We start from the raw sequence: 14,941 nt of genomic DNA on the forward strand, positions 1-14,941 counted from the left end.
TACATGTACATGTAAATGTCCAGGGATGCAGTGCGTACAGACCTCACATAGAGAGATTATTTTGTGCAACAAAAATTGCCATACAGTTTGGTGAAACTAAGCAGATGCAAACCCCATCTTCAGTAGTATTGTCTTGGTGTAGGATAACAAAAGTGAGGGGAAAAATATGAAGTTAATTAAATAGACCAGGCTACCTTCATTGTGGGAGCTGAATGGAAAACAAAATCTAAACAAGTATAAATTAGGTTAATATTCTTGCTGATGAAATCATCTAGATTGTGTTATTATCATTCAATGGGTAGAGATTTGTTTTTCAAATGTCTGATTTTAATCTTGGCAATGTCTTTAAGAATCGCTGACGTTGTTTGGCTCACATCTTGAGCTGCACCCAACAGGAGTCCAATGTGGGAAACTGACCCAATCAGGAAGCATCTCAGAATGTTTTCCTCAAAGGCATCATGGCTGGGAAATGTTGGTACAGATGCATAGCAAATATAACTACAAAACTGGCTAGAGGCAGGTCATGTGACAGCATTATGCTCTAAATAGAAATGGAGCTACCTCGATACTTGGCAGTTATTTGAATCCTCCTTATGCAAAGGCTTAATTATATGTTTGTTAAATATATAATCTCAGGGCCTGATCCAATGTCCATTGTAGACAATGGGAGTCTTTTCAATGACATCAGTGATAAGAGCTGCCACGTGTTGCACTGCTCCATGTCTGACATCTTACAGAAACTAACAACTTAATTTGTATGATTGTAAATAATTTGCATGTAACCCTAAACTTCATCTTACAGTCAACAGACTCTGCCCCAACTTGCAGTGGGGATGGGATATGGAATTGCTCAAAACTTGGCAGCTGTAATGAACATTCTGGCATGTGTCTGGGGAATTGGTGGGTGCCAGGGAGGCCTGGGGGTACCTAGGGAATGGATAGAAGCTGTTTGAAGTGGTAGCTGGGTGGGGATATCTGGTAGCTGGTGGGAGTGCTTGGAGTGGCTGTCTGGAGGGAGGCAACTGGGGGCTTGGTGGAAATATGGGCAATTGGTATCTGGAGGTGGCTGGTAGGGCTGATTGGTGAATAGATGGGAATCTCAGTGGGTGTGTCTGGTGTCTACAGGTACCTGAGTAGAAGAGATGGAGGATCACTAGGAGGAGCTGGATCGGGGGATAGATGGTGAATGGTGCTGTGGTAGCTTGGTGGGGGTGACTGATGTTTGGGTAGGAGCCTGGGGGGGTGTCTGTGTTTATGGGTCTCTGGGTAGAGGTGATGGGGGATCACTAGGAGCTGGATGGGGGGATAGATGGTGAATGGTGCTGGGGTAGCTGGGTGGGGGTGACTGATGGTTGGGTAGGAGCCTGAGTGGGGGTGTCCAGTGTCTCTGGATCGAGGGGATGGGGGATAACTGGGACCTGGATAGGAGGATAGGTGGAAAATGCTGTCTGAGGATGTCTGAGGTGACTAAGGCTGGGGAAGGGTGGCTAAGGGAGTCTGGACTCCGTGTTGGACCCTCACCTTCTGCCCCACGCACTTCTGCTTGGTTTTGCTGCTGCCTCCTCTTCCCAGCTGCCTCTTCCCCACTGAGATCCAATAAGGGGAGCAGCCAGGGGAGAGCCAGAAAGACCACCCAGAGGGCTGCTCAGCAGTTGCTACTGTTGCCCCTAGCTGCTGGTAGCCACAACTACAGAGTTCCTGAAGCTCAACTGAAAGTGTGACGTCTCAGCGAGGCTGCACTGTGGGGTACCAAATACGTGTGAGATACATGATATCATGTGAGATGCCTGGTGAGTGGGTTTTGAATTTGTCCATAAGGGCCTGATTCATCAGTGGCTTTAATGAAATTACATCAGGGATGAATAGGACGTTTTATCTCAGGTAGCTATCTTATATAACACTTTACAAATAAAACCACAGTATTCTAGAATACTGGTCTAAAACTCCAATAGCACAATTGTAGTGTGTTTTGGACACAGAAAATAACACTGCTGATAGTGGTCCACAGTCCAACATCCCCATACAAAAATCCAATGCCAAAACGTTTGAATCAAATCCTGATGAATACAATAATTTAACAAAGAACTAAATTCATATCTGTAATAGGTGACCTTTTCACTGTTCAGGAGAAGGCTCCCATGGTAGACAGCTGGTTTTTTTATTGCAGCTACCTTTTAAAACTTTAATCTGCTCAGGAATCCAGCCAGATGGAGACACGAGACCTGTGCAGAAATGCCAATCTATACTTCCTTTTCCTTCTCATTTGACCAGTGCAATATTTTGTTTGCATATCATTTGGTTAATTCTCTTGTTTGCAGTTAGTACAATATTCTGCAGCGAGGGTTTAAGGTTTTTTTTAAGCACACTGCCTGATCCAATCCCACTGAAAAATCATTGGAAAAGCATCTATTGACTTCAGTGGCCTTTGGTTCATCCCTTCAAATAGTTTGATTGTCTACTAATAAATCAGTGGGTTAATTTTAATTAAGTGCTGATGATGCTTTACGACGGTTTACTCAACATTGCTTTTGCCCTTTGCTCCTTATTTGTCAGATCACTCTTTTTCAGCATCCAAAAGCTTTAGAGTTTGTTTGTTCATACAGACACTGTCTTCTTAATCCCATGCATATTATTCTTGGTCCTGAAATTCAATTCCTTTTTTTTTAAAGCTTCAGAGTCACTGTCCACTTGCAAAGCAAAACATGAAACCTATGTGTTTCTATTGTCTATTGACATTGTGCAGCATCCTGGGGTGCTTATGGGAAAGGCACTTGGGTAGTGCGAGATTGACTGATAGACTGAAATCACCGGTTCCCTTAAAACAATCTGGCATGACATTTTATAACCTGCTCTAGCAGTTAACACACTTTTCCATCCACTGAAAGGCAGAGTTCAGACAAATAACTGAGAATGACATCCTCAACTGGCTGAGAAATGAAGATCTGTGGGTATCAGTGATAAAATGTTCAAGTAATCACACATCAGATTATTAAGTAATTATATCACATTTTAATGCTTCTGTAAGCGCCCAGAGAAATATGTCTTTTGTTAAGGTAGTGACAGAACCAGAACAAAGGAGGTGGGCGATAAAAAATAATGTACTCTCCTGGCTCTTTGACATCAGTGGCACCATGAGATGCCCGGTGAAGTGAATGGAAGGTTTGCCATTGACGCATGAGAGCATGCCATGACCTGTAAGATCCTGGGATCCAGAACAGTCAAAAGGGAAGTGCCAGTGGGAAAAGCTCTGCTGAGCTTTGTTCTTAATTAGATATTGTCTGGGAGTGTCTTGAAGATATAAAGTGCTTTGGAAAGGCTAAATGTAGTTAATTAATTAATTAATTAATGCTCTTGTTGATTAGATAATTCATAAATGCTGTGTTGTTAAATAATGCAATATAAATAGCTTTAGTATTCTGACAGTAATTGCGGTACAGAGTGGGGGTTATGTCATGAGAAGAAAGCAGGACTGGATTTCTTGGGGCTTATCAGTACAGCGCATTATTCTGCCACAAGGAGACTTTAGCTGCAGACTGGAGGAAGTTTTCTGTGCTTGCTGCTGGAGGGAGATTGTACAGGCTGGAAAGAGACCTGGATTTTGACTTCCCTTTCCAGTGTCACCCATCTCTCCCAGTTTTTACCATTCAACTCTGCTAGAAGCATGGGGAAGCTGCTTATGGTTGGTACACTGTTCTCCACTTGTGTCTTTGTCTAACACATGACCAGAAGGGGTAGTTGAGCAGAAGAGAGGTTATATGTGTCAGAGCACTCTCCTAATCCAGACTTGTGTCCCCTCCTTTGCCTTATGTTTAATCAGAAAGGCAAATGCTGATAGGGGTATGATTCTCGCTTTGTGTGAGAGAGGGCCTGGGTTCATATCCTGGACAAGCCCAATCATTAGAGTTTTTATTTAGTTGGGCATTGGTCCTGCTTTGAGCAGGGGGTTGGACTAGATGATCTCCTGAGGTCCCTTCCAACCCTGATATTCTGTGATTCTATGATAATTAGACTGAGAGAAGATGTGGAGTTGACTGGCCATCAGGATCACTCCCACACTGCTGGCAGGGAATGGTGGAGCTGGCCGGAAGTTGTCCCTCTAGTCATTTACTCCTCCCTTTTGTTTCCCTATTCAGTTTTGTCTTCCTTCTTTTGCACCATTTGCATCCTCTTCTTTCCAGTCCCCCTTTCATTCCTTGTATTCCCTCTTCCTTCCAATTCCCTTTGCTTGCCCTTGTTCTCCTGAGCTGCTCCAATCCACAGTCTATTGTGCTGGGCTGGTACGCTTAATTTTAAACAGTGGAACAGACTTACACATTTCAGTTTGGGCTCTACATGCAAAAACTTCACAATGGACTGTGGATCAGATGCACAGCAATGTCTGGGCAGTTATTGGAAGACAGTGGCAGCTGGTGGGGGATTAGAGGAGGCACATGGCAGTTGAGGAGGAAAGCTGCTGAGATGGGATATTTTTGCTTCAGGCAGGAGTCTTGGTAGCCAGATGTTGGTGCAGTTTACACTGTGTAAGTGGCTATCGGGGGAATAGCAAAGCAACCAAAAGGGGATTTACTTTCTTACAACTTCCCACAGCCTCCCTTTGGTTGTTTTTCCTAATATGACCCCTCCTTCCACGTCTTGGTGCAAATGACACCAACCTATACTTTCACACCATCTTCCCAGCCTGTAACTTGAATCAACACTTACATCAGTTTTGAATTTGGCCTGCAGACTGAACAGCTGTCTCACACTGAGAGGTGGTCGTCTCCTGGAAGCACATCAATAGGACAATGTGAAAAAGTTTACATTGCTGCTGCTGCCTATCTCCTGCCAAGAATGAATCTGAATAGTAATAATAATAAAAAAAGATGACAATACAACCAGTGCAGTAGAACAAATGTGCTCAGATGGAAACTGCTGTAGCAGAATGAATCAGAAAAATTGAATTATTATGTGTTAGTCAATAAGAAAACAATTTATTCATAAAATATCCATATTTTTTAAGTTTACTAGTACACAAATTTTTAATAGTTTTAATTTTTCCTTTTCTAAATAATCAAGAGATTATTGGATCTAGAAATCTGATTAGCTGACATTGATTTGATCTAGTATAATACCAGTTAAACTAACTGAAGTCAGTGTCAGCTCCTTAGATTTCTTATCGACTAACTCACATTTACTGATACAAGTACAGAAAAAAGTAAATAGCATTTGTGATAAAAGTACAATAAACTTAACAAAACCCCGTATCAAGGGATGTGGTGGTTCCTCCACCACTGGGAATTTTAAAATCAAGACTGGATGTTTTTCTAAAAGATACACTCTAGTTCAAACAGGTGTTAATTCAGGAAGTCCTATGGCCTGTGTTCCGCAGAAGGTCAGACTGGATGATCACAATGGTCCTTTCTAGCCATATAATCTATGACTCTATGAAAACAATTGTACTTGACATTCTATTAAGCAAAAAGACTACTTTTGTCAGTTAAACAGAATATAGGTTGGTACTAATGGTACAGTATGTAGAACTTACTCCACTGTATCAATTTTGTCCTTTTTTATTTTAATTTCTAAAATTTCCTAGACCATAAATTGTCTGGAACTGAATAGTCTGCTTTAATAATTAACATCTCACTTTCCCTGCATGTGCCTTCTCACCAAAGCTATTGCTTTCATGCTTTTTCATGGAGCTACCGGAACTCACACAGCAGGGAAGCACACCAGCCTTCCAGCTCTGGAAACTCTGGTTCAGGCCTCCGTGGCATTAGGTAGGAACATTGAAACTGAGTTGGGAGAGCTCCTCCTATCCTTAGAGGACATTTGTCCATATCACAAAACCACAACAGTTTGTAATTTCCGTTCTAGAGGTGCCCTGGACAGATCTTTAATTTAAAACAGGAAAAGCAGTTAATTCAACGGGGTCCCTGGACGTCCAGACAAAGTTGTATTGGTAGAGCTGTGTGAGAAACCCATCTGATTACTTATGCTATTACTGGCACTAACTCACATCCTCAGAGACTAATCCTGAAATCTTCAGTCATGCATTGATCCATTAGGGTCAATAAACATCATCTTCAACCCCAATAGGTTGCTTTGCAAAGCTCAGGTGTTGCAAAGATTCCTTGAAAATGGCCTAGGTGACCTGCTGAGGATTCCTCTTTCACAGGGAAATCCCTGGGATGTGAAAAGATAGCATAGTGGGCTCTATACTGCCTCTATTTATTAGCCCTCAGCACAAGGAGTTGTGCTGGGGAAGGAGGAGTGGCTGGAGCACATTGTGTGTCAGCAAGCCATGACTACCAGTATGGCTCTTGAGGGCGATCAAAGGCAGCTGTAGGTTATAGCTCAGGGAGTGCTCTGACTTGCGCCTGGAACCATTCATTCCCTGATAGTTCCATGGACTGAGGAAATGTGGAGGTGTTATAAAGACACCTTTGCCCCCCCCCTCCTCTTTGGGCCTACACTGAGTGCCCCTGGGCCTGACATGGGGATTAGGGCCAGTGAAACTATTTGGGTTACTGAGGGTTGCATGCTCGGGTCTGTAATCCATAACTTTTACTAATCATAAAAAAATCGTTATCGTGGAGTATATCTCTCAGCAGAAAGAGGGGTGTGGTGAGACAGGTCTACATTTTAACTTTTTCCCAGTATATAATGTCAATTAGGAGGGTGATTTTTATTACATCATTTCTATGCCAGGAAAAGCCTTAGTGTAGACACAAGAACAAAAGTACTCTTGCCAGTATAAACTGTGTCTCCACTAGAAGGTTTTGCTGGTATAACTATACTGGTATAGCTATTCTGGCAACTTTATAGACCAGGCCTAAGTGACCTGAATCCACTGAAACTTTGATGCTCCCCACAAAATGTTGCTTCCTTTTGTCTTGCACATACTCCTTCCAGCCCGCTTGGACTCCATGAACTCATGTACCCCAAAAAAACGTTGTCTCCATTCTCTCTCTGAATGGACTCCTTGACTATCCTCCAGTCTCCCACAGATTACAGTGGAGTTGTGTCCATTTAACCCAGTGGCAAATTTGACCTTATTTTTTCATGGATGGACAGCTACATCACATCCCCTAGATTGTCAGCTGAGATCCAGTGGCACTAAGAATCCTTCCTTAATCTGCCCCTAAGAAGTATATTTCTATTTAAGACTTCATCTCTTTAACAGAAGTAATTAAAATTGCTAATCATTGCATATGCTCATTGAATCAGATTATAGATTAAAACAAAGGGTGATAACGTTATCATGCATGGAAATGTTCTGTTTGCCATGTGAGTTCAGGAATGTGAGTTTTGTCCAAGACCAAAGCAATGAATGCTTTTGCTTCAGAGCTCGCTTTTTGTCAAAAAGCCAAACTGACTTGGGGAAGAGGGTGGAGCTGCCTGTTCAGACAGGATTTTTAGTTTTTGCCCTTTACCTCTGGAGCCAGAGGTCTGGCTCTCATCCAGCCATACGAAAAGAAGATTATGGTATTTTCTAGGTAATTTTAAGGGGCAAAACCAAAGTGAAGTCAGGTGGTTTCAAGTCAGCCTTGAATTTTTCACATTAAGTGTTTCTCATGATTTTGGTTTTCGGTGTAACTGTATTTTAAATAGCGACAGGAAAATATGCTTCAGCAGGCAGGCACATTCCAAACCCTGTTTCTTCTTGCTTATGAAACATCTTGTGAACAAATCTCCATGTTAGAAAATAAAATAGAAATTTTCTGAGAGGTGGGGCTGGTTTGACAAAAACTGAAAGGGCCAAATTCTGGCTGAATATGCACTTGTGTAAATTCTGTTGTAATCAGTGGAAGCTTCATGCACATACCGAGAGCGGAAGTTAGCATTAGGGGTTCATCAACCGACACAAAATTAAGTCCCAATCCCATTGAAGTCAACAGCAAAATTCCCATTGACTACAGTGGTGCAGAATCAGGCTGCAACTATGAAGTATTTCAGAATAATTAAGACTATATACAAAAAATATAAAAAAATTGTAATGCAGCTAATCAACAAAAATTTCCCTCCATCTACTACAGCAACCCTCGTTGTGCTCTTTGAAATATTTTGTTATTAGAAGGAAAGGAAATGTGTTCAGAATCCTACAAGATGGGGTTCTCTTCAGTAATAATTAAGCTCAGAGTCTGCGGTTGCTCACCCAGGAAAACTCTGCAGTTCTCCTGATCCTACCAGCCACAAAGACTAATCCTGATGGCTCAGTGTAAACCGCTGTTTGGCCACATTAGAGATTCGTCAATATTCCCCACCCTCCAGAGTGCAGATCCTAGCAAGTGGCATGTTGAGAATGAAACAACAGGGCTCCTGAGAAGGCATAATACTTCCCCGAGCACAAGTGTGATATCAGACTGGCCAACCTGTGATGAAATTGTATTTTCTATTTTTTAGAAAGATACAACTGAGCTTTGAGGGGCCTGATCGCAAATGATCCTTCCTCTTTCCAGTGAGAACCATAGTGTTTTAATAACTGTGGTCATGATCCCTTGTAAGTATATCCATGTGATCCTGCATCCCTGCCTCTTTCCCCCACTCAGTCCCCATTGCCTATCATCCACAGCTCAGAGCAGGAAGAGGAGCGAGGTGGTGCTCAGGCAATGCCTCAGGCAATGGTTGCAGCAGTGGAGGAACATAGCCATAACCATCACCATGGAAAGGGAGAGGCTTACCAGGAGGCCTAGTAGTTTATTTGTTGGCAAAGGGAGAAGAGGAGGCAGAGAAAAGGGGGACAGAATGGTGGGGGTAGGAAATCCAAGACAATCTGTATTTCTAAGTAAGATGGGGGAGTGAGTGAGCCACCTAATCAAACAGCAACAGCAACATATTTCACTAAGCAAAATATTCCTCCTCAAGACTTTATTCTTGGGGTTTGGAGTGCACAGGTTACTGGGATTTACGCAAAGAGCCAGCCCAGGCTGTAGTCCTTTCCTTAACAACTTGGGGCCTGATCCACTGAAAGAGTTCAGTGGGCATTGGCTCAAGATCTAATTGAAAAGCTCTGATTCCGCTCCTGTCTAGCTGCCAGTGAGGTGTTTTATACAGTCCTCTGGCTTTTCTCTGAGTATCTCATTGGGCCTCAGTCTCCATTCCTGCATCCTTTCTACCAGCAGGTGATCTAAGGTGGAAGTTATCTCCCTAACTGTTGATATGAGAATAGGATGCCAGGTTAGATGTTCTTAATTATCCTTCAGATAGTCCAAACAGAATTTGGTGGTTGTTTTGCTGAGGCAGCCAGAGTAATTTTTGGTGCCCCCACATTGGGGGAGTCAGAAGACAAGTTCCTCAGAGTGCTGGACCCTCTGGCTCCACCCCCCGAGCACCCTCCCCCATGTAACAGTATGCAGGAAATGCCCCTCTCTTCACCTCCTCAAATCCTGCTCTTCCACTCCCCCCCTGTAGCGAGCACACTGGTTCCACTGTGAGAGGGTCCTCTGTGGGAGGGAGATGGGGAGGGATTCTCCGCTAAACAAGGAATGCACTAAGCCATATTCTTCCTAATGTCAGCCAGATAAAGCCAACTCTAGCCAATAGCTGCCAGTATGTCTCAGGGCCTTTCTCTGAAAGAACAAAAATATTTCTGCAGACAGGATTATGAGCTGAGTAAATTGCACATCAGCCTGCGATGCAGTTAAGGCATAGTCATGGAATCTTCCATGGTGCAGAATAAAACAAGTATGATCGGTGGAGCTAAGTGCTGATTTCTGTAGTAACAAGATAAGGATAATACATTTTGAGCTTTTTGTATAATGAGATTCAGATTTATCATTGGATATAATATTGTAATGAGTCATTTACATATAGGTAAGAGCTGCAAGAAAAATTGCTTGAGAAAAATAGCAGTCTTTTAAAAGATATCAGTGGCTAAATGCATAGTGTAGTAGCATATAGAAAAGTGCCGACTTAATAAAAGGATGCTTTTAAAAATAAAAGATTGAACCCCCCACACTAAAGCTTAGCTGATGAATTCAGCAGTTTTGAAGAAACATGGCCCAAGTACAATTGGCCAGCTAGAAACAATCTGCCGATATAGCAAAAGTATGCTGAAATCCTGGTCCTCTTGAAATCAGTGGTAAAACTCCATTCACTTCAGCAGAGTCAGAATTTCACCCAAAATTGCCTTTTTCAAAAATAAGTGGATTTGGCTCAATATATTGCTTTCATCTATTTGGTCTGTGTGTAAGAATGATAATGGGGGCTGAAACTTAAGAATGCAAGCTCATCATGTTTCAGTTCCAGTTGTTTCATAACATTAGCCATATGGTCGGTATACAGCTTGTAAGTCAGAAGTTCAAGCAATTTAAAATGGTGTTAAAGTGAACTTTACATGGACTCACATTTTAACAGTTCCTATAACTGGTTTATAGTGATAAATGTGATTTTGCAAATGCTGTTCTTAGGAGTAAGGACTACTCATGGGCCTAAGAGTTGACAGGCCTGGGCCCTCTGTCAGTGGGTTTACAGTAAAGTCTAAGGCCCCAGTCCTGCACTTGTGCACTATGAGTCGTCCCATTGAAGTCAATAGAACTACTCACAGTACGTAAAGTTAAGCACGGGCCTTACTGCTGGCTTGTGTAGAAAGGTCACCCAGTATTTATTTCTTCTCAAACGAAGGGATGCAGTTCACAGACCCACATTCCCATAACATGTTTTCCAATAATAAGCTAGTGATTGGTTAACCAGGACTACCCCGGCTATTTGCGAGGGTGGAATTGCTTATCTCCTTGTCCCATGCAAACCCACATTCAGATTTATTAATATGAGTCTCATTTTCTAAATGGTTTGGATGCTTCTTAAATGCACATTATTCTGGCTGTCCAGATTTTATCCCTGACTTCAGTTTTGCATATTCAGATCTTCACTATCATGGTAATGATAATGCTTAGCACTTAGACAGTGCTTTTCATCCATCAATCTCAAAGCACTGTACAAAGGAAGGTAGGTATCATTAATCCCACTTTACAGTTGGAAAAATTGAGCCATATAGGGTGAAGTGAATTGCCAGAGGTCTCCCAGTAGTCAAAGACAGAGTCAAGAATAGAACCCAGGTCTCCTGACACTCTTTTCAGTACCTTATCCTCTGGATCATGCTGGTCATTATTTGGTAAATATATTGCTGGAGCTAAAAGGCTATAAAAAGTGAATGACAGAATAAAATAAGAATAAATCCAATTTCAGTATTTCTTCAAAAATTAAATGTTGATTGCAATCTACTGTGGATAGATTTTGTGCCTCTTAATCACATGCCATTTTGTGACATTTATGGTCTGTAGTACTGTATTTGTAGTGTATTTTCTGTGCATGAGAAAAATATTTGCCTATAAGCAATTGGGCGGACTTTGTTTCCTTTAAACACACAATTTTATACTACTGATAAGTTTTCTCCAGCAAGTTTGTATGTCTGACATCTTTGAAACCAGCACAATTTACAATGAAAATATAAAATACTGCATGCTCTGTGTATGTGTTTTGTAGACATTGTGGAGTTGCATGACCTGCTCTGAATTCTATTTGCAGGCTTTCAGCTGAAGATATTAACTCCCAAGTATCTTTTATAATACTTCTGTCTCCTCAAACCCTGATCATCACTTAGCCCCCAGTTCTGCAAACACACATGTGCTTAATTTTAAGCACACATGTCATTCCATTTACACTTTGATGGGATATTCATGTGCTTTTCCTTATTTGGGGAAGAATTTGCTCTTGCTATTTTTGTTTGTTTGTTTTTGCAACATTAAGACTCCAGAAGACAATATTTAACCTTTTTAGAAAGAGTGCACATCAAACTGAGGTAACTCCTCATCTTGCGCTCCAACTTACAAATAAAACAAAATATTTGTTGCATTTATGAAATAACAAAAATATAAGGCCAAATGTGAACACTTGATCCTGCTGCCACTGGAAGTCAGTGGCTAAACTTCCATTGACACAAACAGCGTTAAAGGAGGCCTGTGAGTAGTGTCCAATGCCTTTGTGTTTTAAAAAGACACTGTCATGTAATTAAAGCTGCAAATATACTGTTATAAAACCTATGGTGGATAGAAATGTTTTCATTCATTCTTTTTATACTGCAATGAAAACACATGCATTCCTTGGCAGTGTGTGTGCGTGTTTTGTGTGTACACTCACAGACACTGTGGAGGACTATATACATACACACACATATATATAAAACCTAAACATGGCAGCAATGTGTAATGCAGGATAATAGAAAATGAAGCAAATGAAGTAGAGTTGAAGCTGAGCACTGTGTTTTTATTGACAAAAATTAATAAAATGCAAAAAGAAACAGCATAATAAGTAAAAATTCAGTTCCTTCACTTTTAGAAATACTGGTGATGTCAATAATGCAGGTAAGAAACTGTTCATTAAAAATATTATTTTTAATTTTGAAGTATTCTTCTAGACCCTGATCCAAAGCCAATAGGACTCCCATTGACGGCAGTAGGCTTTGGATCAGGCCCTTAAATTGCAGTTTTTATATGCAAATCAATTAGTGTTATCAGTAGCTTATTAGCAAATAATTACAACTGCATGAGCTATTTCATGTGTTCCCAGCATTAGTTTGTTTTTTTTCCCCTTATTTTATTATCAGGACAGGGTGCATTCTGCAATGACCTTCTTCAGAAACCCCAAATATTTAAAACCAGTATAAAAATAGGCTAACAAAGGTCTTCTGTATGGAGTGTTGTTGTAGCCCAATGGGTCCCAGGATATCAGAGAGTCAAGGCGGGTGAGGTAATATATTTTATTGGACCAACTTCTGTTGGTGAGAGACAAGCTTTCAAGCCTGAAGAAGAGCTCTGTGTAAGGTTCAAAGCTTTTCTTTCTCACCAGCAGAGAAGTTGGTCCAATAAAAGATACTACCTCACCCACCCTGTCTCTCTGAGGGTCTTCTGTGTAATACTTTACCTGTCACTAATGTCCCTTTACAAGTGTAGGGTATAATCACAACTTTGAATTCTTATGTTCCCTTCCTTCAGATCTCTATCATACCCGGCTTATAAAGGCATTAAACCAAACCCAAAGAGCTGTTACAGACAGCTGAGTGGATGAGGAAGACGCTTTTTTAAAAATCCCATTGTTTAGATTTCTGTCACAGGCTATGAGAATACTTAATTTCTCTTATCTCTGGAGTTTTCATTATCATTTAAATTTCATTTTACATTAATTGATCAGGGATTAGTGAAGGCATTATGCAAAAATTAGAATAAGAGAAGCCAGATGTGATGAATAATTCATTATGTCCAATTACATTTTATTTCTGGTGTACTTCAAACTTGCCTCTGACTTCTAAGGTGTTTTGAAATTACAATGTTCGCTTAAAATAAGATCTGCACCACTTGATTTATGTAGCAACTATAGTCTCCCTGCTCCCCCCTCCCCCCATTTTTAAATTGAATTCTAACCAGTTTGGGACTATCCAGCTACTATCGCTGGAATAATCTGAATCACCTGGGAAAGAAGAGGAGGCACTGGCAGAGTGAGAGCAATATAAGCAGGCGAAATGACCCCATGAAGCAGCAGACAAAGAATTCAGCGAGGCAACCCTTTGCTATCGCGTCATCCGGCAGTCGGTCTGTCCCCTTAGCAATACCCTTGGTCTGGGACATAGCAAAGGCTGCTAATTGGCCGCTGCAATAGTGCAAGCGCCGCTAGGTGGCAGTCGCTGCCTTCCGTGCAAGGAGCCCCCATGGGCGGCTGCTCCCTGGGAATCTCGTGATCCTTATCAGGTCAGCCCACAGAGCTGATTTATTTGTGTGAGCAACGTGCAAAGCGCTCCCTCGCCCCCAGAAACACCCCCCCCTTCCCAAAATAGGCCCGGGAGCTAAGGGGCAGCGGCGCTGTTACCTGTGTGCAATGTCTCGAGCTACGTTTGAGGCTGCTCAGCAGCTCCCCACCCAATCACCCCTTTGCCCCCCCTTCCCGCCCCACTGTATTTTATTTATGCCACTGGACAGTTGTTGCCCCATTAAAGCTCCAGTCCCACCTTCTGCAAGGACCTTTCATCTGGGGGAAGTTTTATGACACTTGGTAAATGTGCAAAGTTTTTAATTAGACTCGCCAGACAGCCCGAGGCAGCACTAGCGCCACGAAGTCTTCATGCTTCTCTCTGCTTTACAGCACAACAAGCCGCTCTACTCCTTTGAAGACAATGCAGACTATGTCTACGATGTCATGTGGTCACCAGTGCATCCCGCGCTCTTTGCCTGTGTGGACGGGATGGGGCGCTTGGATCTGTGGAACCTGAATAATGACACCGAGGTGAGGCGGGGTGGCGGGGGGAGCCCTTAACCCTGCGCGGGCCGGGCTGGGGGAGAGGAGGAGAGAGATCCCTGCTTGCTGCTACCAAACACTCTCCTTCTTGTGCCCTCCAAGGGACACTGAACTCCCCCACTCCCTGTATGTTTCAACCATCATTGGCCTGCCCGCCTGGTGTGTTTCAGGAGACACTGATCTCCCCCTTCCTGTACGTTTAAGAAATATTGAATCTCCCCCCGCCCCCGGTATGGTTCAAGGCTCCTTGTATGTTTCATGCAAGTTAAATTTATGGGAGAAGGGAAATAATGCAATCCCCATTCAAAAAAATCAAGCACAGAGCAGCAAATAGATAATGTTTCGCCTATTTGGGAAGGATACTCCCTGTCTTTGGATTTATTTCAAGGCAGATTTTAACAATCTCTCCCATTTTGTGATTTTTTTCCCCTTTTGGCGAACGGTTTCAGTGAGACATTTAAAATCCCACTGTCTCCCCTCGTTCAGATTGTCACAGCTTGACAGCCCTGAACCAACGCCACAGACCTGCCAAGTCTCACTCAGGTGGAGTGTGATACTTCCTCATTTGGGATCGATTTTAAGGCAGCTTTATAAGTCGCTCACTCTTTTAGGATGAAGGATTGTTTTTATTTCATTATTATTGTTTCTTTATTTATTATTAATGATTATTATA

The 14,941-nt window shown here is 42.1% G+C and overlaps 1 protein-coding gene across 5 annotated transcripts in view; it reads left to right on the plus strand.

Moving 5' to 3' along the window:
• DYNC1I1 (dynein cytoplasmic 1 intermediate chain 1) overlaps window positions 1-14,941 on the plus strand; it is a 246,183-nt gene that overhangs the window by 201,745 nt on the left and 29,497 nt on the right. For all 5 annotated transcript variants that reach the window (XM_039522378.1, XM_039522381.1, XM_039522377.1 and 2 more), the window contains one exon: window positions 14,116-14,256. In XM_039522378.1, the coding sequence (XP_039378312.1) occupies window positions 14,116-14,256 (141 nt within the window). The remainder of the gene's footprint in view (window positions 1-14,115; window positions 14,257-14,941) is intronic.

This window comes from Mauremys reevesii, linkage group 2, assembly GCF_016161935.1.
Source record: "Mauremys reevesii isolate NIE-2019 linkage group 2, ASM1616193v1, whole genome shotgun sequence".
Lineage (NCBI taxonomy): Eukaryota > Metazoa > Chordata > Testudines > Geoemydidae > Mauremys > Mauremys reevesii.